Source organism: Elephas maximus, chromosome 15 (genome assembly GCF_024166365.1).
Source record: "Elephas maximus indicus isolate mEleMax1 chromosome 15, mEleMax1 primary haplotype, whole genome shotgun sequence".
Taxonomy (NCBI): domain Eukaryota; kingdom Metazoa; phylum Chordata; class Mammalia; order Proboscidea; family Elephantidae; genus Elephas; species Elephas maximus.
In genome coordinates this window covers 35,733,731-35,761,285 of record NC_064833.1, presented here as the reverse complement: position 1 = coordinate 35,761,285, position 27,555 = coordinate 35,733,731, and the positions used below count along the sequence as shown (strand labels likewise).

The window sequence follows — 27,555 nt, the reverse complement described above, 5'->3', positions numbered from 1 at the left end:
GTTTTTTTCTTTTTAACAGAAGAGGTACCTGAGGCTTGGAGCAGTCAAATTACTTGTGCAAGGACTCATAACCTTCGAGTTATGACAGAACCAGGATTCAGATCCAAAGTTGACCAAGGCAGGATGGGGTAATGAAGCCTGGGTTCTGGTCACTCAGTCTTGGGCTCATATTCTGGTTTTGCCACTGACTATGTGATTCTTCTAACACCCATATCTGATCACGTTTGTTCCCCTGCTTGAAATTTGTTAACAGTGGCTGCCCTGTTAGATGAAGTCCAGGTTCTTCAGCAGGTTCTCTTATAAAAGAACCAGGTTCTCTTAAAAAAGAACCAAGAAATAAAATAAAACCTAACCCATTGCCATTGATTCGATTATGACTCCTAGGGGTCCTATAGAACAGGGTAAAACTGCCCTATCAAGTTTCCAAGTAGCAGCTGGTGGTTTTGAACTGCTGATATTTTAGTTAGCAGCCATAGCTCTTAACCACTGTGCCACCAGGGCTACAAAAACCGATGGGATGAAATTAGCTAGCATTTTAAAAATACAGTTGTGCATAGCACAGATGGGAATGAATGTTATGTTTATCCCACACTTTCTTTAAAAGTAGATTGTACTCTTTACCTTATCTGATTTCATTTCAGAGCTAAGCAAAGAAACATTTATTACTGTGTTAAAAATGCCTTGCTTTTCACAGCTGCCTCATAAAGAAAAATTTATTGATTTTATAGCCTTAAGAATAAAGACTTCATTACCTAACACTTTTCTAAAAACCTGCTGGGTGTAAACATGATACCCTGCCTTTACTAACACAAAGCTTCTGCTTGTTTAACAGAACTCATAAAACTTTGAGAACCAAGACAGATGCAGAGTTTGGAGTATCTTAGAGCTGCTTTTATTTCAGTTTTTCTTCCTATCATGGTCTTCCAAGTGCTGGAGAAAATAATAGAGCCTTCTTATGAATGCCGCCCTCTTCCAGTACCAGTGAATTTCAAAGATTTTCTGGACCCTCCTAAATTCAGGAGGAAATAGTTTTTAAGTCTCTGTTAGTTTCCTTTAATTGTTTTTCAATTTAGGGATTCTAAATCACTGTAATCCTTCTAGGCTGTTCCCACTCAGCTAAGGCTGTGCATGCCCCAGCCACCGTACTTTATCTGCCTTCTTATTCGCCCCTTCAAATATTTGTGGGTTGTATCTTGCAAGCCCCACTGGGAGGGAAGAAAGCATTTTTTTACTTACTGTTTCATCATCAAAACCTAGCAGAGTGCCAGACACGTAATAGGTGCTCAATAAATTTGTTGAATGAATGAGAAACCAGATAGGCATGTTTGTGAGATTAATAATGAAAATAAAGGTTTAGATTGAGTTCTATAAGTTCAGCACGTGAACTCTCTGGTGAATAAAGTCTATGAGAATTCATGAATTTCTGAGTTATTGACTGAGTTCTGGATCAGTGAAGATGCTGGATAACTGTGGCATCACTGTGGCTGGCCGTATTTGAAGACATGAATAACGTTTCTCTTAACTGACCTTTTATTTTATCTTCAATTCGATGGAAAAAAGATCTATCACTGTCTCCTAGGAGATCGATAGTGGTGCTTCTAATTAGTGGGACTCCACTGGTTGTTTTCAAAGTAGACAGCAATTTTAGAAACTCTAGAATACTGTCTAGATTATTATAACTTTATAATTTACTGGTTTATTCCACCCACACTCTACCCTTAAGAAACTATAGTGGAATAGGCTGTGCTTTCAAGGAAGGACTGTAACATTTGCTGGACAGTTGTGCACGGGGATGCCATATGGACCACTGCACAATTTGTCCTTAATACTAATAATGCCACAGGGCAATCAGCATAATCTCCAATGAAAATGTGTTTTGTTTTGTTTCTTTTCTCTAGATGCTGAAAGCACTGCTGATTTCAGTGGTGAAGAAGATTATATGGTGTGTAGTTTGGAGTAAAAAGATATTTTCATTCTTTTCTAGTTCTAGGTGACAGAATAACATCTAACTCATTAAAATTTGATGATTAAATTTTACTCTAGGCCTAGGCATGCATCTAAAACATATCAGCCAATGATGAATAGAGTATTATTCACAATGTTTACTCTCATTTGATTCTTTTGAAGGAGGCATGGGATTTGGTTTGTAGTTATCTCTTTGGATATAGGCAGTTAAGAAAACAATATTAGATAATAAAATCAAAGATTATCTTTAGGCCTTGAAAATATAAAGTGTTACCAAATTGAAGTTAATATACCAGTGTGGCCGGATAACCTAACCTAGATGAGTCCCTGGGTGGCACAAAAAGTTAAGAGCGTGACTATTAGTCAAAAGGTTGGTGATTCAAACCCACCCAGAGATGCCTTGGGAGACGGGCCTGCTTCCGAAAGGTCACGGCCTTGAAAACCCTGTGGAGCAGTTCTACTATGCACACATGGGGTCTCCATGAGTCAGAATGGGCTGGATGGCGACTAACGACAACAACATCATGCAAAGGGAAGCAAGCGAGGGCCCTTTCTTACTAGGCTATGAAATGGAGGTTGGCTTTGTGACCATTTTCTTCTCCAATGCAGGCAGACTGATGAGAGTGTAAAATAGCAGTGTGTTGATAGGTGGTCCCCTCTTCACTGTTGCTCTTTAGAACCAGTGGAGGCTGACGCCTTTTTGGTGTTCAAGTGTGGCTTTCTAACAAACTGATTTGTAGTCCAAGGAATCTGCCCCGTTATAACTCATTTCTACTTCTCTCCTCAAGTCAAGGTGTGGAAATGCCCTGGGGCTATCTTATTTCCTGGCTTGTCTGAATCCATAGGGAGCTTCTTCACTTAGAAATCAACTTTTTACAATGATCTTGGGTGGAAGAAATCTAAATAGCTTTTTATCCCACCCCAACAAGTCTTTTAAATAGCGCATGTTTGGCTCTCTACTATTTCTATTTGTTATGACTCTGGATCATTTATAGCTAAGTACTGTGTTTACAGATTTTTTGATAATTTGTCATTATCCGCATCCCAGATCTTGAAAATACATTAAAATTTAAATTTTTTTAAGGGCATTTTCAACTTTTTAAGGATTTTGCTTTGATTCTTAGTAATCCAGGCTTATGTCCTATACAGCGTTTCACTTGAAATCACTAAATTTACCTTATGTAAGTTTTTTTTTTTTTTTTTAATGTTTAGGGAGAATGCTCTGGTAGTACGAAGGGCTCTTTTGAGAGTAATGTAATTAGGTAAGGGAAATGTAATGAAGAAAGTCAGTCTTTGGAGCCTGACAGAAGGGATTCAAATCCCATTTCTGTCATTTACTTGCTGTGTGATCTTGGGCAAGTTCCTCAACCTTGCTGATACCCCATTTTTTCTTCTGTTAAACACAAATAAGAATAATGTGCACATCTTAGGCCATTGTGAAGGCTAATTAAATAATTTAAAACATTTATCACTATGCCTAGCACATAGTAAGAACACAATGAATTATAGTGACAGCAGTGTCAACATCAATATTATTGTATTCTTTGGTGGTTAAAAGTCTGATATGGGCACTCTCTAAATTGTGTCTATGTTTTCTTTGTAGTATATGAACATACCTGTTGTGGTGGTTATCGTATGCTGTTGAGTCAATTCCAACTCACGGTGACCCTTTGTGACAGAGCAGAACTGCCCTACAGGGCTGTAATCTTTACGGTGGCAGATTGCCAGAACTTTCTCCTTCAGGGCCTGGGTGCGTTTGAACCACCAACCCCTTTCTTAGCAGCCAAGTGCTTAACCGTTGTGCCACCAGGTCTTCTTATGAATGTACCTACAGAAGTGTATTTCTCATGTGCATATCTGAAGAAACATTGCATTTAACACTCTTTCCACATTGTACTCATTGAACTATGTAGTCTTTTGGGGGCTAAAAGCTTGCAGTGTGGATGGAGCTGGGGATCTCTTGTTTTCCTTGGATGGTTTTCTACGTGCTAGCTCCTCCCCCAACTACCAGGCTCATGTTGATGGTAGTGGGTGGAGCTTGTGAGACATCAAGTACCAGGCTCACAGGTAACAAAACGCTCTCATCAGATCTGGACTGGGCTCTCTCCACAGCTATAAGGTTGCCTGCCTGCCTGCACAGAAATGACGAAGGACAAAAACAGCCCAGGGTAGGTGGGATCTACCAGCCTCCATCTGTTGTTACTTCCTCTGTTGTTATGAAGCGATCGTTTCCTCGTTCCATTATGAAATGAATCTCTGATTTCTGTGCAAGTGAGAAATCAAATCTTTTGTGTTTTTGGGATCAGACAGATGGATTTCTGTTGTCATTTGTTTCCTAGTGAAATGGGACCATGAACAAGGCAGACTGCCAAAGGCACAGGTATTAAAGAAAGGGAAAACCCTTAATAGTATGTTTGGTTTGCCATATCAATTACATATGATCCTTTTCAAAACCATAGTGCTTTGTAATTTTTAACTGATATTTTTTCCAACTTCATCTTAGCACTACATATCATTTACCAGCACCTCTTACTGTATGGTTTAAATGGTTTTACATGGTATGGGGAGATAATCATAATTTATATTCTTACTGATATGTTTCAGTATGCTGTACTTTGCTTAAAATATATTATTTAAAATAATATAAAAAATAATTACTTGAAAAACAAAGATCATGGAAAAATTGTCTATATTATTCTGAAAAGAATAGTTTTTCTAGCACTTTATTATTTAACTAACAGTGGTGTAGATCTAGCAATGTGAAATATCTATGAAGTATTCTCACCTCTCTGTTTTTATGGGCATATGCCTCTTGGGCAGTGGTAGATGCTCAGCTGATCTCTTAGAATGTCAGATACAGGTAGTCCCCGGATTACAAACGAGTTCCATTCCTAAATTTGTTAAGTCGAATTTGTACATAAATCGGAATAGTTAGGTACGGTTCTTATCTAATGTCCGTTAGTCAAATATTTGTCTTCATATATAATATATAGTGTACCTTTCTGTGCATAAAAACATTAAACACCTCCAGATGCATTAAAACATCTTTAACATAATAATACGGTAATAATAATAATAATGTTTAAATGCACATTGCAAAGTAGTACCTGTTTGTTATTATCAACGGTTGCATGTACCTCAGAGTTTTAACATAATAGGCTTTAAGGGGACTGGTTCATAACTATAGGTTGTATCTACGTCGTAACCCAGGGACTGCCTGTATAACAGAGGTGCAGAAACTTGCCTCCCTTCACCCCTGGAATAAATTCCCTTTACACACTAATTCATGTTCTTTTTAACCTTAAGATTTTGGCATCATTCAAATTTAAAATTTATCTTACTGTATTATGTTCTTACAGCTATTTTTTTCTTCTGATATGAAGTTTATAGGGGGGCAACTGGAAAAAAAATTTTTTTGATTACTTAGCACTCTGCTGCCTGACTTGACATTTATAACTGACTATGAATTTGCATCTGGAAAGCCAGAAAACCACAATTACGTGGAAAACTTAATAAAAAATAGATTTTACCTCACTTATAGTTAAGAATTAAGCTGCCTAGTTAGGAGTTAAGCTGCCTGGTTAAGAATTAAGCTGCCTTCTATTACTTTTGACACTTTGTTTAGAAATAAGAAATATAAAACTTGTAGTTCTTCCTGCTTTCCTTCCATCAATATTGAAATGAGGGAAACCATCCAAAACCCTGAGCCAAAAGTGGTAGCTGCACATAATATGTTTCAGTTACAAAACCATTAGAGTTATCCAGAAATCTAAGCATATAGTTTTCTTTAGAATTGGCCCCAGATAAAACAACTTAATACTAGTAGCTGACACTTATTGAGTGTTTAACATAGGTAACACACCGTTCTGTCTGCCTTACGCGTATTTACTCTTTCAGTTTTCACAGCTATGCATGCAAGGTTGGTTTTGTTATTATTCGCATTGTACTGATTGTGATACTGAGGTATAAAGAGAGTAAGTAAATTGCCCAGCGCCACAAAGCTAGTAAATGATGCCAGTGGGGTCCATGAACCAAAAGCCAAACCCACTGCTGTCGAGTCGATTCCGACTTCTAGCAACCCTATAGAACAGAGTAGAACTACCCCATAGAGCTTCCAAGGAGCGCCTGGTGGATTCGAACTGCTGACCTTTTGGTTAGCAGCCATAGCACTTAACCACTACGCCACCAGGGTTTCCAGTGGGTCCATAGTAGCATGATGATAGATTAAAAAAATTAAATCCAATCCAAGATGAATTTTTTAAAACTCCTTTTATATTTTCTTCATTAAGTGTTATGCTTACTGATACAAGTGATGTGTGCTTACTGATACAAATAACATACACATGTGCAAAGATAAGCTTAACTTTTTCATTTTTACTTTCTAAACCTACTATTCTAATTTGTATCCTTCTATACTTTTCTTCATGTTTAAACAACAAACACATGTATGATTTCCCACGTGTACATATTTTTAAATAAAAATTAAAATATACCATGAACATTGCTCTAAAACTTGGTATTTCACCAAATCACATATCACAGAACTCACTCCAGGCCAGTAGAGTTATAGATGGCTTTGGGCAGGCATGCAATATTTCATATGATGAATACCCAAAACCAAACCCAGTGCCATCGAGTTGATTCTGACTCATAGCAACCCCATGGGACAGAGTAGAACTGCCCCATAGAGTTTCCAAGGAGCGCCTGGTGGATTCGAACTGCCAACCCTTTGGTTCGCAGCTGTAGCACTTAACCACTATGCCACCAGGGTTTCCATATGATGAATGAGTCATAATTTATTCATGTTATTGATGTATTGATGGATGTTCAAATAAGTGAATCATCAATTGCCCAAGTGTTTGAAATAGATACCTGACAGGAAGGGTGAGATGAGGCAGGTGCTTTTGCTGAAGTTATGGTCTGATTATGAAGATGTTCTTCCTAACGCTGTCATTTCTTAGGTACACTTGATCAGAATTATGCCTGGCTACATCCCAGTGCACATTTCTTAAATTGCTTATATCACCTCGTAGCATGTAGGTGATCTGTTCATGTTTGTCTGTATATTTTCTCTTTATGTTCTTTGAAGGAAACCAGAGGAACTTAGAAAACGTAAAAGTTGCAATGCCCGTGTAATGTAAATAGTTTGCTGGTGGGAGAAAACCACTAAATCATTGCAGTCCTGAACTTTGGCTTAGAAAGGAAAAACAAAACCAAACAGAACAAGGAAAGGCAGCTCCGGAATAAACACATTTCCCAGGATAATCTCCGTCAGCATGTGCTTCCTGTGGCTGACGCAACAGCAGCTTACAGTGTTCAAGAAACATTAAACCCCGTGTCTCCTGTGGTGCCAATTGCTACTTCGTGTGGAAGGGAGCAGACATCTTTAAGCAACCCCAAGTTTCCTCTTCACTGTAGAGGAGTGCTCCTTAAATATTTCTATGCTGTCCTTTTATAGAGGCCTGAAAGAGTTTGGTTTCGTTTAGTTTAAAAGAAAGTTCTACACCGGTTGGAACTTCTGTGCCTCAGAAAAGTGAGTCCTTTTCTTATTTCATAAGAACAAACAGCTTAAGTCATTTCCCCTGACTTTTCCTGCTGCTAGAAGTGAAGCAAACTTCTCAACTGACAGTGTTCTGTAAGGCAGCACAGTGATATTCAGTACTGCCTTGGAAACCCTGGTGGCATTGTGGTTAAGTGCTATGGCTGCTAACCTAAAGGTCGGCAGTTCAAATCCACCAGGTGCTCCTTGGAAGCTCTATGGGGCAGTTCTACCCTGTCCTATAGGGTTGCTCTGAGTCGGAATTGACTCCACAGCAACAGATTTGGTTTGGTTTTGGTTTCCTCACCACCGATGGGGAACTTAGAAAGGAAGTAAGATATTCTTACTGCAGCTATGGAACCCAGCAAAACTAAGATGGTGACCCTGACTCCATCTACATCTTGAATGTGTAAAAGAAGTTTTACACTGTATTTATTTGTCCTGTGTTTAATGCAAAACAGTATGCTCTTGAGGTGATGACAAGAATGCAGTCACCTGAGAATGTGAGTTTTAATATTGATTATCTGAACATTCTGTCCTGGACTTTTTGGAATCAAGGGTTATATCCAAGGGCATGATATTTGCAAACTATTTGATTTATTAGTATGGAAACTGGAAATCTTACATGTATATGTGCTGGCTCTACTATGTATGATATTCACAAAGATGAATTCTGTTTACCTAGAAACAAACCCTTTTCCGGAGTATACTAAATAGTCATTCTTTAAACATACACCAATTAGAATGGAGTTAAGAATTTGTTGTTATAACTTTGACATTTTGAGAAATTTTGTGTGCACGTAATCATTTACTACAAAGCCAGTTCAGTTTCAAAACCATTAATATAATGTGTTGTTAATTCAAAATAATTGGAAATTTTTCCTTTAAAAAAAAATGTTGGTATTGTGATGTTGAAATATGCTGGTTGGAACATTAATGATTTTATAGTAGCACAAAGAAACAAAGAAGCATAACATAGTTTTGTATAGTATAAAATTTTGTTTTCTAGAAACATTCATATCTGTTGAAACTAGCAATAAAGAATTTTAATTGTTGTAAACATATCTGTAATTAATCCAACATAGATTTGTTTAGCTTTTACTTTTTGCAAGGATCTTGAATTTTTGTTATAAGAATTCAAAAATATGTAAGACACAATTTTCACTCTCCTGAGTAGCTAAGACTGAGATTTGTTTTTATCGTTGTTGTGTGTCATTGAGTCAATTTCCACTGATAGTGACCCTATAGGACAGCATAGAACTGCACCATAGGGTTTCCAAGGCTGTAATCTTTATGGAAGCAGACTGACACATCTTTCTCCCACAGAGCTGTTGGTGGGTTTGAACTGCCGACATTTCAGTTAGCAGTTGAGCACTTAACCACTGTGCCGCCAAGCTTTTCAGCCCGGCATTCAAGACCATAACTGTAAACAGTATGAGATCCAGGGTAGTGTCATGTTTTGCCCATCATATCCCCAGCAGCTAGCACAGTGCTTAGCATACCCAAGGCACATAAGAATATTTGCTGAATAATCTATTTCTTCAAATCTGAGATGTCGATGACAACAAAACACACCATTATATTATGTGCCACTCCACTAAGAGAAAAAAAAAGCTTAAAAAATGGTTAATTTACTAATTAAACTGTGACACAATGCTTTCTTATCCTTTTGAACTTTTATTCTTCTTGAAAGACCTCTTTTAGACTTCTTCAGAAAAGAGGTATCTGTGATATATAACCCATGAGTGAATAAAAAGGAAATTAAAAGCAAAATAAATTGATTAAGATGTTCTTGTAATTTCACATATAAAGTCTAACTTTTCTGAATCTCTTTCTACCATAGAATTTTTGGTATCTTTGTGGTTCCATCCAATATTGTCTTCTTCTTCATAAGGAGTATTGGTGTTTTTCTTTAAAGAATCCTTTTATTCCAGCAATGACAACAGTATCATGACTGGCCAACTGCATCCTAGCTTCACAGGTTTTAAGATATTAAAAATAAATAAACACATCTCAGAATTTACAAAATGAATGACTATATGCATGGAATGGAATGAATACATGCTATTATTAATCTGCCCCCAGCCCACCCTCCAGTCTTCTCTCCCCGTCACTCAACCCCACACACTCTTACTCTTAACTGTGAGGATTTGTGGACTGAGCCAGATTTTGGAACTCTGTGCTGTTAGATTCATCAGTATTCACTGCATGAAATATACTTCAGTTCTTCTCTATTCTCAAACCCACACTAATCCTTTATGATTTAACTTATTTTCCATCTCCAAGCCTTCCTTCCTTTCCCTGATAGACTTGGCATCTGCCTCTTGATGCCCTCTGAGCAGTTTGTATACACTCATTTTAACACTTCTGACATTGTTCTGCGATTGCATGGTCTAGAATAAGGACCAACCATGTGGTATTTTTCTCTCTAGTCTTCCTGCTTGTGCAGTTATTATTCAGTAAAACTTGAATAAATATAGCCTGATATATTTCCTTCCTGCCTTTGGCTGAGATGAAGACATAATAAGTAAAATGTGGGATGGAGTGAGAGAAAAGTGCCCCAAAGTTGTCCTGGGAGGACTTCTGATACTATTGTTTTCATGTGACTGGTGTCACATATCATCTAACAAAGGGCTTCCTGTTTTGCTTCTTTCAGAAATGTGACTTCAGTCAGAATATTTAAGTTCTGCATTGGTCAAGGCTTAAGTTTTACCAAAAAACAAAGAAAACCAGTAACCCAGTGTTTGTGGTACGTTTCATTAGGGTTGTACAGTCTATCTGATAAACAATAATTTGCATCTCCAAAATTTTCACAGTAAAATCAACTGAGAGATCGTAGCCTGAAAAAGATAAATAAAAGCAATTTTAGAAGCTATAGGAGCAAGTTTAAAGGCTCGATTGAAACGTTGCCTATTAATAAAAACATTCTAAAACCAAACCTGATCCCAACTCATAGGGACCCTATAGGACAGATAGAACTGCCCCATAGGGTTTCCAAGGCTGGAAGCTGGCTGCCACATCTTTCCCCCACAGAGTAGCTGGTGGATTCCAGCCAAGGACCTTTTGGTTGACAGATGAGCACTTTAACCACTGTGCCACAAGGGCTCCTTAATAAAAACGTTAGCTAGAGTCAAATGCACATCCTTTACAATTTTATTTTTTAACAAGTGTCCAAACCGAGAGTGTGTGTCTAAATCCCGAATGTTAACCATGAGTCATTCTATTTCTAGATGCTAACATAATTCTCAGAGATATTGACAACAGAGCTGATAACAAATGATCCTCTAGAACAGTGTTACTGGAAATGCTGTCTGGTCCAAACTGCACTGGTCATGTGGGATACAGTATTGAAATGCAGCTGCCTGAGGCTGCACCCACAGCGTCTGACACCCTGGATTCTAGGTGATGATTCTTATACATAGAGAAGTTTGAGAATATATGTTTTAAGGATATGATCCACTGAATTGGATGCCGCAGAAGGTACATTTATTGTTTTCCTGGTGGACCTAGGTTTAATTTCCCAATTCCAATGGGGATTTTTCTTCTGGGCTACAAAAGTCTGTGCTATTCGGTCCCTTAATTTAAAAACTTTGAAAAATCTTTTCCTGTAATTACTTTCATCATTAGTTTTTCACCCATGACATGCTTGTGTAAACCTAATGACATTTCACTTGCGTCTGTACACATGGAGAGTTAATAATCCTCACTTTAAATACAGATAGAAGAAAGAACTTTAAAAAACCATTTTGTATGATATCCTTTCCAGAGGAAATTACCTATGATACAGAACTAAACAGAGAGCCTTTTAAAATAGTTCTGAGTCACTGCAAGCACTCAGAAAGAGATCTGAGTCATCATAGGTCCCAGAGGATGGAGACGACCTAGCTGGGAATAGAATGCAGATAGCATCCTCCCATACCCTTCCCACTTGCCTGCTTCCTCTGACGACTGACTCCTAAATCTACTCACTGAGTCACAGGATCATGCCATAGTGCGGCTGTTTCCTGAACAGCTTTTCATTAAGGATTTTCGGAGCTGCTTCCAGTATACTCAGCAGCAGCAGAATAAGCATTATTTGCTAAAAAAGCAATGGATAATTTACGCAATAAAAAGGAAACTTAAAAAACTGAGTAAAGAATTGAATTTGGGTATGTCTGGCATCATCGTCTGGTTTTATTCCCATTGATAAAATCATTATCTTGGAAATTATTTAATAGCATTAATGCAGTTTGAAAGAAAGGGACAAATTGAATTTATTTGGATGAGCTTTTGTGTTTTTTTTCCTCTAAATATGATTTCACCTACATTTTTATTTGTACCTCGTGAAGCCCCTGGAACGTCCATCCATGATAAACAACATGAGAATAGATTAGGGAGCTAGTTGATTACTTCTTGAGCCTAGTAAATCCATCGTCTCTGTCTCCCTTTCAGTTTTACTTTTAGTAGAATCTCTTGTCAACCAAGAGATGACAGATGAATGGAGACTCAGAAATCCAAATAAATATGTGTGCATGTATGCATGTGTAGTCTTTCCATATATTACAGTTAGATTTATTCTATTCATTTTATATAAAAATGTATCATCAAATTGACCTTAATAAGATCACTGACAATATCATTATCACATTTTTTAAGACAATTTTCATCAAATGCTGTAGTCTTCTTCAGCTTCTTGAGGTAGGATTTACTCATTTAATATTTACTTGGCTGCTAACCAAGAGTTGGCAGTTCAAATCCACCAGCCGCTCCTTGCAAACACTATGGGGTGGTTCTGCTCTGTCCTATAGGGTCACTATGAGTCTGATGAATTGACTCGACTGCAATGGGTTGGGTTTGGTTTTTGGTATACAGCCAAGGCATTTATTTACTGAATGCCTCCAATGTGCCAGCTGCTGTATTAGACACTGGGGCTCATGGTGAGCAGAGTAATTACTTCCTTCTAGCCTGTTCCGCTCTGTTGTACAGAGGGTCATTATGAGTCAGAACCAACTCGATGGCACCTAGCAACAACAACAACAAACTCCTTACTTGTCTGCCATTATAGCTTGGGCTTTGGTACCACATTTTAGGAGTATTCTTCCCTCTCCCCATCCCCATATATATAAGCTATTCATTTTCTCTCCTCTTTCACGAGGGAGAAGTCAGGCCAAAATCTTGGAAATCCCAGACTGTAGCATATCTACTCTTTATTTAGCATAATATGGCCATCGTAGCCTGGCCTCGTTTATACATTCCAGGTTTTTCCTGTTGCATCAGTTGCCACAGTGTGTATTTCTTCGCTCTTTTAAACAATCTTTTAACTTAATAAAAGATGCCCATTGTGATATACTGAAGGTTGCCAGAAAGATTACATCATGGTTGAATTTCATTATTCACCTGGTGTCTCCAGCCAGCTGCACTCACTGTACATGCTACATCCATGGGGAGGAAGAACATTCCAAGGTGTCTCTTTTTCCTCTCGCTGTAGAATTGATTGCAAACTTCTTATAGTCAGTCATTCGTTCATTCACTCTTTTTTTTTTTTTCAAAAGAAATGCATATTGAATGCCTGCTTTGTTGCGAGCACAGCACTAGGTAGAATAGATGGGATGGTTGACAAGGCAAAGATGGTCCTAGTTCTTATGGATTCCAATCTGTCACTGGCCAAAACCCATTGCCTTAGAGTCAGTTTCACCTCATTGTGACCCCGTGTGTTACAGACTAGAACTCCATAGGTTTCTCTTGCCTGTAATCTTTATGAAAGCAGATCACCAGACCTTTCTTCTGCAGCACCTCCGGATGGGTTTGAACCTCCAACTTTAGCTTAGTATCTGAGCACAGACCATTTGTGCCACCCAGGGAGCTTGCTCCCAAAAAAACCAAACCCGTTGCCGTCGACCTTGCTACTCACCTTTAATTTTGACACCAGTGCTTTCAGCCACTGTCTTTTATACCTGAAAATATCTGAAGAGCCTTTCATTACAGTCTCTGAGGATGCCTGGGCCTTCCGGGGCTGCTATCACCAGTTTCCAGCCAGAGGATTAAATGGCGTCGTCATACTGTTATGTAAAAATGTGACTTGCAACCTTATCTGCTTCCAGTTACCTGGGGACTGCACAGAGGACAAAGTGGTGGATCCTAATGAAACACAAGACCTGTGTTCTGTTTCTAGCCATACTGTTGCCTGACATTTTAGTCTTTGAAAACATTTGTACAAAGTAAAGTGATCGGGTCACCCACAGCCTTGGTTTCAGAGGCAGTTCTAATGGTGGCTAAGGAGATTAAAAGCAGTTCCTAAAAGTGGCCAACGCCTGTGCCTCGCGCCTAGGTAGAATCGTATCCATTGCCAATGAAATAATTTGTGTAATTATTGCCGTATTAGAAAAGTGAGTTAAAAAGTACGCACTCTCCTGGGGTGTTTTAAAGTCTGGGGCATGTTCTCTTTAATATGTCTGGTTAAAAAAAAGGCTTTCTGTAAGGGAACATCCTTCTCTATACTCAGAATATATCAACTGTGTCCACCGGCCTGAGTCAGATGGCTGTCTGATGTGCCAAAATTAACTTCAGTAAAATTCACATGTTTCTTAGGTGCAGCTGTATGATATTTGCAATATGGAAACATTCTCAGAGAGGCCAGCACCTCCCCTCATCCCACAGAGCAGAGATTTCAAGCTGCCCCTGGGCTGTCACAGGCCATCCTACCTTCTGCCCCGCTTTCGAGTCTGTACCCCACAGACTGTTGTCAGCTTTGTGGTAGAGGAATAAAATTATAACAGTGGAGCTGCCCATTGGTCATGCAGTAAAAATGCCCTAGCTTAGATGATTAAGTGCTCAACTGCTAACTGAAAGGTTGGCGGTTCGAACCCACCCGGCGGCTCTGCAGGAGAAAGACCTGGCAATCTGATTCTGTGAAGATTACATCCAGGAAAACCCTATGGGGCAGTTCTGCTCTGTTATGTGGGGTCACTATGAGTCGAAATCAACTCAATGGCAGTGGTTAAGCACTCAGCTGCTAACTGAAAGGTCAGGAGTTTGAACCTACCCAGTGGCTCCTTGGGAGAAAAGACCTGACAGTTGCTCCTGTAAAGATTATATATAGCCCAGGAAACTGTATGGGGCAGTTCTTTTCAGTCCTGTGGGGTTGCGATGAGTCAGAATTAATTCAATGACACACAGCAACAATTACTATTATTATATTTCTAAAGTATAAATTTGAGGCTCTTTTTATCCAAGAGAAATTACATTTGTGCCGTGTAGCCTCAAACGTAAAGTAGGGCCAATGGTTTGAGACTATGTGGATGGATTTGGGGCTCACCATGAGTTAAACATTTCTCAAATTAAAATCTGGCCAGTGTATGAATAATCTCCTTCAGGAGATCATGTGTTTCCCTATTCTAGATGTGTTTAAATATAACATAGAAATTGTAGAGGGGAGTCAAACATTTGGCATGTGGTTTAAATAGATGGCCTTTAAAATTATTTTAAACTGGGAAGTATAGCATTCTTACTGATTCTCAGTTTCCTCTGTTTGTAATTTGGTGGTAATAATACCTATCTTGCTCCTCACAGGTGTTGTGCAGATCAGAATAGATAATATATGCAGTGTTGTAAAAATATAAGGAGTATTTTCCATTGTACCAGGAAGGTTACTCATTAATGAGTGTGAATCAGACCCGAGTAATACCACAGTTACTCATTAGCTTCTATAAGAAATATCCAAATTACAAAACCTAAAGATGTTACATGAACTTGTATTTTGAGGCATATGTTTAGGGAGAAGGGCACTGACTCACTTTAAACGAACTTGGATTACTGATGAGTTTATTTTCCTTTCACATTTATTGGGGGGGCAGTAGCATTAATGTATTATTTTTGTAAATTCTGTGAAAATATAAGATCTTGGATGAGCTTACAGACAAGAGTTAGTTGATTGACCTGTTGGTCTGCTTCATATGTGTCAAGTTAAACTAATTGTGAAAAAGGTAATAATCTGTTCCAGAAATTTGCACCTCTACAAATAATTTAATGGAATTAAAATCATTTAAGAGAAACGAAGTTAGATTTCCTAGTTTTATTTATTTATATTCCTACAGTAGTTTTTATTAACCTTTAAAGGACGCACAATTTACCTGATTGTTATGCTTTGACAACATGTAAAAGTATAAGTGAGATACAGTGTTGAACTTCTTACTAGTTGTTTCTACATTGAATGTATTAGTTTATTTTTTCACCTCTGTTTCAATTATGACCCATTCCTGTACTCTTGAATTCCTGAGGTGAATTTTGGGAAAATACGTTGCACCTCTGAGTGAATAGCAAATGCAATACTAGACCTTGTATGAACTATTTAAAAGGCTAAGAAGAACCCATGAAGACTGACTCTGAGCAAAAACCTTATCGTGGTGGCAACATTTCCTAGATTTCTCAGCATCATCACTTATTTTGTTGTTCTAAAGCCAATGAAAACGTTAGAAGCTCAGTGAAATTTGTGATGATTGGTAGTGTGTCAAAGACAGAAAGATTTGCTGGAAAGAGCATTGCAGCAGGAGTTAGATGACCTGATTCTGACACGTGCTGATTTTGTGACCTTGAGTAAAGCACTGAACTCTCAGAACCATGTGTGCTCAAGAGAGGTAGTAATGACCATCTCTACCTATCCGAGGATCAAATGTGATAATATATTAAAGTATTATATAAACAGAAAGTACCATAAACATTTAAATTATTATTGTATTTCAGTAGTAATAAAAGCAACTGCCCACATTCCTTTCAATAATGACAATACCTCACATAACTTAAAATTCTTTGTTATTTCTACTTTACATGTCAGTTATTATCTCCATTTTATAGATGAAAGAACTGAGACTCAGAGGGCATAGATGATTTGTCAATACTAGTAAATGGAGGTCACCTCTACTCTTCTGCGTCCAAATCCTATGCTGTTTCTACTATATCCCACTGCCTCTGTAGTAATTGAGTACCTGCTCTCCTATAAGCTCATATTTTATCCACTGTAGAGAAAGAAGAGTTCCCTGGGTGGGGCAAACAGTTTGCTCTGGGCTGTTAGCCTAATGGTTGACAGTTCATACCCACTCAGTGCCTGGTGATCTATATCCGTACAGACAACAGCCAAGAAAACAGTTCTACTCAGTAGCACATGGGGTTGCCATGAGTTGAAACTAACCCCATAGCAACAGGATTGTTTTTTTGTTTTTGGTGTAGGGAATGAAGTAGCAAGTCAAGGAAACTGGTAGGAAAGAATATGGGGGCAAGGCTGGTTGTCAGCCTTAATAAGGTAAGAATTTCCATCTTAAGTTACTCTCCCATATAAGCTTAAACTACAGTAGTCTCCTAAATAATAACAGGAAGGAATTTATTGAATCTACTCTGAAATAAATACATAGGGTAAACATCTACTTTTTCTCAGTTAAGTATTGATCCAACGCTATTTTCTCAACTTTTTTTTTTTTAAATAATCGCCTCCTCGTGGGAGCCTTTTAGGCAACGTTTTCCCTAATATCCTCCCTTCCCCATGAAATTTTAATACCACAGATATACTGTATCTCTCTTTATATTTTGTGGACATTTGGAGGAACCACTGTGCTATCTAATTTCACATGAACTCACACGAAGAACTAATTTTGCATGATGAGAATACTCAAGAAGGGAGGATGGAAGGCTAAGCTGTGTATCTATCTCCTCTTAGAGTAGTGGTGTAGAGGCTGAGAGCTTGGCCTCTGGAGTCAACTGCTTGGATTCAAACCCTGTTTCAGCTATTTCCAAGCTGTGTGACCTTACTAAATTATATACCTTGTCTTTATATCAGCTGGCCTGTCAGTGAAATAGGATTATAAATGTACCGGGATCATTGTGTTTACTCACATCAAGTGTTTAGGACAGTGCTTGGTATGCAGAAAGAGCTCCATAAATGCTTTATTGCTATTTTTCAGTGTGCTGACTTGGCAATAGGAAAGCTTGAGTCATCTCGGTAGCATAGTCACTTACTGCTTTGAGCCTCAGTTTTTTCATCCATATATGATTTCATTCAAAACCACCGACTTGCAGAATGTAATCACAGAACCTCACTCACGTGTGAGTGAACTTATCCTTTTTTTCTGTTACTTATATATTGATTTTATTTTAACACACTGATTTCTAAAAATCCCTGGTTACTTTCTCATTGTTTTGTTTGGTTGAAGCCTATTAATTTGATTTGATTGACTTCAGAATCTTTGTCTAAAAAGTTCTATATTCCATAAATGTTTCCTTTGGAATAATAATAGCACTTTATATCTTATAAAACATTTTCAAGCACAGTACTGCACTGATCATCAAAACATTTTGTATTATAGGAATATTCTTATTTTAAATAATATAACAAAGTTTGATAGCATACTTCTTGGAGTAAAATTAAGCCCTGGGGGGAAATATAAGTTTGTCCATTTCTAGACCACAAAATTAATGACTTAGATGAGAGAAGGCTTGTTACCCTCTGTGCAGAGTTTTGCATCAAAATGTAAAAATTTTAAAAATTGATAAAAGCAATAGGAGGCTAAGCCATAAAAAAAAAAAAGCCATAAAGAGCCTTGTAATTCATTATGAGGACTTTGGCTTTAACCCTGAGTCAGAAGGGAAGTCACTTAGGGGCACTGAGCAGGTGAGTGATATATGTGATCAGATTTGCATTCTAACAGAAGCTCTTTGGCTCCTGTGTTGAGAGTAGACTAGGACTGGGTAGAGAGAGCAGGTGAGAGATGATCTTGGCTTCGACTAGAGTAGTGGTGATAGAAAGATGAGAAGTGGTCAAATTCTGGTTATATTTTTAAAGGACATGCTGCATGATTTTCTGATTAACTAGTTGTGGAATGTGAGAGAAAAAGAAAGGCCAAGAATAATACTAAGATTTTTGACTTCAGTACTTAAAATACTATCATGAAGTCTGAGGCACATCCTTACCAGTCAGCATCCTTTCTCCTGTATTACTGCAATAAGATTGAAAAACTTACCACCTTGAATGCAGTGACAGAATACTGTTATAGTACTTTTATCCAAGAGACAATTCAGAGATTTGAGTCCTGTTCTTGAATCTTCCATGAACTATCCATATGATGTAGGATGAGTCACTTTATCTGAGTCTCACATTTATTCACTCATAAATAAGACTGACTCAGGTATTATCCTCTCTAAGAAGCCTTCTCTAATGCCATTGTCCAAAGAATATTAATCACTTCCTCCACCATACTGCTTCTGTACCTTGTACAAGCTTCTGCCATTCCACGTTATACTTTGTTCATTGACATGTTTTCTTTATTAGACCATGAGCCCCTCAATTGAAGGCAAAACCTGTATCTTATGAATTTTTGTGTCCTATTTTTTTGTACTGTAACACAGTTTAGATACTTAACTGCTTAGTTTGCATAAATTCTGAATTTAATGAAAAGATAACTATTCACCATTGTTTCTTAAAATTGAATCTTCCTAGTATAAGCTTGGGAAAATATTACGGGATTAAGACAGCAATATTAATGTTTTGATTTGAAAAGTGGATTGTACCACAGAGCCACATTGTATGGGGGGAAGGATGGCAAGGAAGAGAGATGTTACTTTTGATGACCGTTCTTTTAACCCAAATCATTTACATTCATCTGTAGTGTAATTTGATCATATTCTTGATTGTCCTTGGGAAGTTAAAAATTAATCTTATAAATTACATGGTTATATTTTTGTTTATTGCTTTCAGTTCAGTTATTTACATCCTTACAAATGATTTTATGTGACTGTAATTTATCTCCAATTGAGTTTACATTTATTGATTTTTTTCCCCAGAGGAAATACATTTTTTTTTTTTTATACTAGATATAAAGGAGAGAGGGTAGAGATAGTAGAACAATGAAGATTGACTGTCCCTGAGGAGGTCTGCAATTTGCTGCAAATAATTTAGCTATATTTGAAAATACATATCATAGTGTTGTATTATAATAGGTTCTCAATAAATGTTGTTTTTCTTTGTACAGACAATATCCTGACAGTGGATATTGAATACACTTAAACATATACAAAGTAAGAGTCTGATCACACATATTAAAATATAACTTGCAGTATTGATGGCCAATAGTTATTTTTTGTTTGATATCGTACATCTTAGAAATAATGACACTTACTGACTACTTGCAGTGTGCCAGACATGGGGCTTAGTGTTTCATATTCACATCTATGGTGTATAACCCTATAAGCTAGGGGAGTACTATTTCCGTTTTATAGATAAGGGAACTTGTTGCTAGTAAGTGGTAGCATCAAGTTTGAACCCAAGTCTCTCTGGCTCCAAAGACTGCTATTTTTCCACTTCTGAACAGTGTTCTAGAGCATCTCATCCACTGTTGACAGATGAGATGATCAAGGATCAAAACTGAAGTGGCTGCTCAAGTCGGTACAGAGCTAGATAGAGAAATGCCAGATACAGAGACTGCTGAATAAGTAAAGTTCTTGATAGAGTTCTCAGTGGTGGGAATGATTCAGAGAATAAAACAGCAAAATAAGTGGCAGTGTAGATTCATTGTTTCTTCACTTGTTTATTTGACAGATGTTTATCCATGACCAGCTCCATTCTAGGCCTTGGAGATACAACAGTGAACAAGACTGACAACATTTGTGCCCTTGTGGAGCTTACATTTTAGTGGGTATAGTCAGAAAATAAGCATGTAAACCACAAAACAATAAGATTAGACAGTTAAAAGTGCTATAAAGAAAATCAGACAGAATTGTGGAGTTTATTTGCTTATGGTGTTCAAGGAAGACCATTTGATTTGACATCCATATGATTTTTAGAAGGCAGCTACACAAAAACATCAGCAAGATGAGTGAGTATTCTAGACAAAGGAATATACAGGCAAAGACCATAAGACAAAAAGAAACTAGGCGTGTTTGTGGAAGAGCAAGTGAACCAATGTGGCTTAGAGGTAATGAACAATGGTAAGATTGGGAAGGCATGGAGCCAGAGAAGTAGTCAGAGGGAAGATCAGGAAGGAGCTGTGGTAAGAAATTTTAATCATCTCATAGGAAGCTTTTAATTATGAAGTGACATATATGGGCTTACATTTAATAGGGGCCGCTCTGGCTACTTGTGGAGAATGGATTGTAATTGGACAAGAGAGAAAGCAGGGAGTCTAGTAATGTTACAGTAATTGAGCTGAGAGATGGTACATTAGGGATTGTTCAGTCATGAGGGGAAAAAAAAAAACACATTGAGGTTAGTTGAAATAAAAGGAGAATTTATTTTAAGGAATCAGGGTGTTTCATGATAACCAAGGACAGAAAGTATAATTATAAGACATAGGAGCAGGGGTCAGAAAATAGTTAAGAACCAACAAGTTTATTATATCCATATTATTTCTCCCTTTCTTCTTTCTTCCCTGTCTCCTTCTTTTCTTGCATATAATCTTTTTTCTGTTTTGGCATGCCTGTGACGAAACTTGGAAGCCCTGGTGGCGTAGTGGTCAGCAGTTCGAATCCACCAGGTGCTCCTCAGAAACTCTGTGGAGCAGTTCTCTGTCCAGTAGGGTTGCTATGAGTCAGTATTGACTCGATGGCAATGGGTTTTTTTTTTTTAATGACTAAACTTGAGTTCTTTAGCCCTAATTATTTTTCAATTTAAATGTCTAACAGTGATTGTATAACTTCCCTGTGACTACATAAAAACCAAACCCATTGCCCTGAGGTTGATTCCTATTCATAGTGATCCTTTAAGGCAGATTAGAACAACCCCATAGGGTTTCCAAGGAGTGCCTGGTGAATTCAAACTGTCACCCTTGTGGTTAGCAGCCATAGCTTTCAACCACTATGCCACCAGGGTTTCTCTGAATTCAAGTACAAATTTTACTGAAGGGAATATTCAGTTGGTTCATCTTGGGTCGTGTATTCATCTTTGGTCCAATCTGCTATGGCTGTGAGCTGAGTCAGAGTAGTTAAACTAGGGTGACAGAGCCTTGGGAGCACAGTTTACATAGAAGGGCATGTATACACTTGGGAGACAGCACAATAAAATTCTGTTACAATTATAGACAGAAATACAAAAGAACAAATATGGTTGGCCATGAGTACACGTGAATGCTTGGAATTGCAAGGGTTAACTAAAAATAGCAGAGTTTGAGTAAGCAGTACAGTTTACTCAAGTAGATTTGCGGTGTCTTAGGCTGGGTTCTCTAGAAAAGCAAAACCAGTAAAGCATATATATATATATATATACACATATATATATGTATATATTTATAACAAAGAAACAGCTCACACGATTTTAGAGGCTGGAATGTCCCAAGTCCACGGGTCAGGATAGAGACCTCTCCCAATTCACAGAGCTGCAGAAGTTGGTGAACACAAGATCAGCAGGTCAGAGAGCAGGGCTCCCGCTCACAGGCTGTGAAAGTCGATGAATCCCAAGGTCAGCAGGCAAGATTCACGTAGCTGCAGGGGCTGGCAAACTCAAGATTGGCAGGTCGGGGAGCAAGACTCTTGCTTGAGGGCTGTGAAGATTGACGAATCCCATTATCAACAGGTAAGCTGCTAGCTCAAGTCTCAAGAACTGGAGGTGAGACAAGAGGCAGCTGCTGGATCCAGAATAAGCCAAAAAACCTTGGCAGGGTGAGTAGGAAGGACATAGGTGGCAGGGGGCAGAGAGATGAAGGCTGAGGGGTAGTGAGTCGCCACAGGCCCCGCCCATGCTGGTACCACTCAGCAGATTCCATCATGGAAGTGACCACATATCAAATTTCAACAAGGAAGTGATCACAACATTTTACAACTGCCAAAACACTGAGAATCATGGCCAGTCGAGTTGACACATAATCTTAACCATCACATGCATTTTGTGATTAACGGCATAAATATTGTGACTTGTGTGTTTGAAACATCCTTCAAGGCTCCCTCTGTTGATCACACGGTCATTGTAGAAAGGCTGAAAAAAGTGCGATATTCAACATGCACAGAGGCATAACTTAGAAAATGTTTTTAAAGCATGAAATGAGCATTGGGGTTACCAGGGCTGAAATCAAGTTGTAGTAATAAATAAGGTGCTCAGGGGTAGGCCTGTATACCTCCTTAAGAAGATCAGTTTATCCCTGAGGGACCAAACTGCTGGGCTGAGGGATGTGGGGACCATGGTCTCAGGGAACATCTAGTTCAATTGGTGTAACAGAGCTTATAAAGAAAATGTTCTGCGTTCTACTTTGGTGAGTAGCGTCTGGGGTCTTAAAAGCCTGTGAGCTGCCATCTAGGATATTCCACAGGTCTCACCCCTTTGGGAGCTAAGTTTTGATAGCAGATTGGATGTGGGTGAGAGTAAAAGAGGGCAATCATGGTAACTCCGAGTATTTTGGCCTGAGCGTTGGAATAATGGGTTTGCCATTAGCTGAGATAGGAAAGGCTGCAGATGGAGCAGTTTGGAGGAAAGAAAAGAAGCTTGGGCTGGACGTGTTAAGTTTGTAATGTCTATTAGGTATCCAAGTGGAGATGCCAGTAGGTCTTTGGGCAAGACCTGGTCTGAAAGTATAAATTTGGAAGTTGTTAATATATAGATTGTGTTTAAGACCATGGTTTCACTAAGAAAGTAAGTGTGAACAGAGAAGAGGGCCAAGGAGTTCCCTGGAGCATCCATTGTTAAGTATTCTGGGAGAAGAGGATCTTGCAAAAGAGACTGAGAAGAAATGAGTAGTGAGGTAGGTAGAAAAACAAGAGAGTGTGGCGTCTTAGAAGTCAAGTGAATGAAGGGTAGGAAAGAAGAGGAAGTGATAAACTGTGCCATGTTGCTATAAATGGGACAAGTAAGGTGAGAACTTATAACTGACCATTGGCTTTAGCAAGGTCATTGGTAACCTTGATGTGAGGAGTTTTGGTGGAACGGATTTACGAGAGAATGGGAAGAGAATTACTGTGTGGTGTTGAGTTGATTCTGACTCATAATGACCCTATAGAACAGTGTAGAACTGCTCCATAGGGTTTCCTAGGCTGCAATCATGGGAGCAAATTGCCAGTTTTTTTCTCTCCTGTGGAGCTGCTGGTGGGTATGAACCACCAACCTTCCAGTTAGCAGTCCAGTGCTTAACCATGGCACAACCAGAACTCTTTGGGAAGAGAAATGGAGACAATAAATGATTATAGTCAGCTTTTTTTCTTTCAAGGTGTTACAAAAGAGGCCCAGAAATGAGACAGTAGATCGCTGGGGAAGTGGGGTCGATAGAAAGTATAAGAGAAATAGCAGTATGTTTGTGTGCTGATGTAATGGTTCAGTAGAGAAGGAAAATTTATGAAGTGGGAGAGAGAGAGGAATAATAACTATAACCATAAGTGAAAGGAAATGGGATCTAGTGTATAAGCAAAGGATTAATACTTTTAATATTAATAATTGGCAAAGATTGACTAGAGAAAATGTGTTCTCTAATAATTGATTAGAGAAATTTTTATCACTTTGCTCAAAAACCTTTGGCAACAGCCCAGTGCTTACAGAATCCAGCCTAGCCTCATCAACATAGTAGGCAAGACCCTACCACTCTGACCTCAGTGTACCTACAGTTAAAGAACTTTCACGTAAATCTTCCTTTTCTGGTGTATTGAATGCAGTAGACTAGGTCACTTATTAACTATAGACCTGGTGCATAAACTACAACACAGATTTCCTGGATGACATTCTAGAATGTTCCCAATGCTGAATGTTCTTTATTGGCATCAGGTAAATAAGGCACAACACCAAGCTGGTGATTCTTATTTTAAAATGAGAGATTTTGTTGTTGTTTTAATTTTTCTGAAAGCAATTCTGATAAGTTCTAAAAATATCAGATGTAGCAACAGCATCATTGGCATATATCCAAGCTACTTTGAAAAGAAAATACTTTTTATATATCTTTTTACTTTGAAATAATTTTAGAATTATAGGAAATTTGCAAAAAGAGGCACAGGGCTCCCATATACCCTTTGCCCAGCTCCCCTTAATGTTAACATCTTACATAAGCCTAGTATGATTATTGAAAACTAGAAATTGACGTATGTACAATACTGTTAACTGATTTATAGACTGTTATAGTTTGAATTGTGTCCTCCAGAAATATGTGTTGTAAATCCTAACCCTTATACCTGTGGATATAATCCCATTTAGGAAGGGATTTTCTTTGTTATATTAACCTTAATGAGGAAGTATTAGTGTATGTGTGTGTCTTAAATCAGTCTCTTTTGAGATACAGAAAGAGCAGATGAGCAAGCAAAGAAGCAAGCAAGCAGAGGTAGGGGAAGCATATGCCATGTGACATGAAGATCACAATGATTGCCAAGGAATAGAAGCTGGAAGGCGGCAGGGACCTTCCCCCAGGGCCCACAGAGAGAAAAAGCCTTCCGCTAGAGCCAGCACCCTGAATTCAGACTTCTAGCCTCCTAAACTGTGAGAAAATAAATTTCTGTTGTTAAAGCCAGCCATTAGTGGTATTTCTGTTATGGCCACACTAGATAAATAAGACACAGGACCTATTAGAATTTCACCAGTTTTCACACTGCTGTTCTTTTTCTCATCCAGATCCAATCCAAGATGCCATATTGCACATAGTTATGGCTCCTTAAAACCCATCGCTGTTGAGTCGATTCCGACTCATAGTGACCTTATGGGCAGAGCAGAACTGCCCCATGGGTTTCCAAGACTGTAATCTTTATGGAAGCAGAATGCCACATCTCTCTCCCTCGGAGCAGTTAGTGGGTTTGAACCACTGACTTTTCAGTTAGCAGCCAAGTGCTTAGCCACTGCACTACCATGTCCTCTTTGTGTCTCCCTAAAACTAAAAAAAAAAATTGCTACTGAGTTGATTCTCACTCCTAGTTACCCTGTAGGGCAGAGTAAAACTGCCCCATAGAGTTTCCAAGGAGCAGCTGGTGGATTTAAACTGCCAACCTTTTGGTTAGCAGCCATAGTCCACCATAGTTCTTAATCACTGTGCCACAGGAGCTCCTGTGTCTCCCTATTTATTCTCCACCAATCTGTATCAGTCTTTTTTTTACCTTTCATGACCTTGACATATTTGAAGAGCACTGGTCAGTTATTTTGTAGAATATTTGAATGATATTTCCTCATGATTAGATTCAGATTATACAAGAAAACACCCCTTGAAATATATAAACTAGGGTTCATTTGCTCAAAAAGTAGTAATATGTCATATATAAGTATATATATTCTTAAAGACCATGTTTTAAACAATTTTGGGCTAATGTTTTTTCTTCCCCCCAACTTAAATCTACTGAGGTTTTTCTATGCACAATAAAAGGGTGAGTTAGTAAATCAAACCATGAATTTTTGAATGTATACAATAAAAATATATCAGTAGATACCTTGGGAAATACAAGACATAATCCTTTACCTCAAATACTGTACAATCAAGCTAAGGGGGCAACATATAGGGAGGGAGTTGACCGAATTGGTACACTATTAAATGTGTATGTACAAAAGCTTAATTGAAAAGCATATTAAAGCCACATATTAAAAAATACTCTATCACTTCATTTTACATTATTGTGTTAATTAAGACTCTTTTGGTTTAAATTAACAAAAAAAAAAAAAACATATATTGTAGCTTAAGCAAAAAAGAACTTTATAGGTTCTTGTCGACTGGAAAGCTCGGATTTCAGGAACTTCTGAATTCAGGGCTGGAATAATATCATTGAAACTTGGTTCCTTTCTATCTCATGTCTATGTCTCCTGCTGTGTTGGCTTTAGTCTCAGGGTTCATGTAGTAGCAAAATGACAACAGCACTCCCATCTATCCTCTGGAGTTTTAGGAACAACAGAAGAGGAAAATCCTTTTTCCAGAAACAACAGTATATCTTCCTGTACCTTGATTGGTCTGGTTAGGTCACGTGCCCATTCCCGAACCAGTCGCTGTGGCCAAGGGAAAACAATCTAAGGATTGGTTTAGACCTGAGTCTAGAATCAGCTTTACTGGAGGCATGTGACTGAGGGGGGAAGAGAGATTGTTTCTCGGAGGGAAGTAAGCATGCAGTAAATTTATGTTAAATGGTAAAAACAACAGGACATACCTATAATCAAACAAGCAGCTTGCAATCCCATGTTTAGGTCATGAAAATACTTATACAATTAAATTATGTTAACCTGTCACTCTAGCGAGATCTATCTTGTTTTCTTCTAAAGCTAATACCCACGTTTGCCTATCATCTAAATATCAGTGTCCAGTGGTTATTTCTCAGGAATTTCTCCCTAGTAAGCCAGCGTAATCAGCAGTCTCGGGAGCCCTGGGGGTGCAGAGTTTAAGTGCTTGGCTGCTAACTGAAGGTCGGTGGTTCGAAACCACCAGCCACTCCTCGGGAGAAAGATGGGGCAGCCTGCTTCTGTAAAGCTTTACAGCCTTGGAAACCGCATGGGTCTGTTCTGTTCTGTCCTGTAGGGTTGCAATGAGCTGGAATAGATTTGATGGCAGTGGGCCTGGTTTGGTTTGGAATCAGTTGTCTCAGTCCATATGGTCGGGACTGCAGATGCCTGTTTGTTTTTTGAAGCAGTTCTTCTTAACCTTATACTCTGAGTTTTTTGTTTTTCTTTGTTTGTTTGTTTGTTTCCAACAATGAGCCATATTACAAACTGCCTGTCCAAGACAGGCATTGTATTTTCTCATCATTCCTTCCCTCCTTCCTCCCTCCCTCCCTTCCTTCTTCTTTCCTTCTTTCTCTTTTTTTTTTTTTTGCAATATTATGCAACTTGTACATCACTGTTTATCCTACAAAATAAGCTCTGTTTACCCGTTTTGAGTTGAAGTTGTCATGCGATGATTGACAGGGAAGGCTTTAAAAACGTTGCTTATACTATTTGGAAAAGGAGAGAAATCTCTTTCACTGAACTAGTTAAATGGATTCTTGGTTGGAAGCTCATGCTGGATAAAATGACCACTCAAGATTTCTTCCAACCCTAAGGCAGGATGGAACCTAATGGCACAGCACAAATAAGCTGCTGCCACAACTGGGCACCTGGTAAATGCCTTTTGATGATGGTGATTAAATAAAGGTCAAAGAATATCACTGCATCCTAATGGTAGTCATCA

The 27,555-nt window shown here is 38.4% G+C and overlaps 1 protein-coding gene across 4 annotated transcripts in view; it reads left to right on the top strand.

The window, feature by feature from the left end:
• The window catches only part of OXR1 (oxidation resistance 1), a 488,381-nt gene that overhangs the window by 164,428 nt on the left and 296,398 nt on the right, over positions 1-27,555 (top strand). Inside the window, exon 1 of one of the 4 annotated variants that reach the window (XM_049854295.1) lies at positions 4,016-4,133. The exons of 1 other annotated variant lie outside the window; for it this stretch is intronic. In XM_049854295.1, coding sequence (XP_049710252.1) covers positions 4,108-4,133 — 26 coding nt within the window. In that variant the 5' untranslated portion in view covers positions 4,016-4,107. Of the gene's footprint in view, positions 1-4,015; positions 4,134-27,555 lie in introns of those variants that run through there. 2 more of the 4 variants (XM_049854289.1, XM_049854292.1) reach the window with 2 other exon arrangements.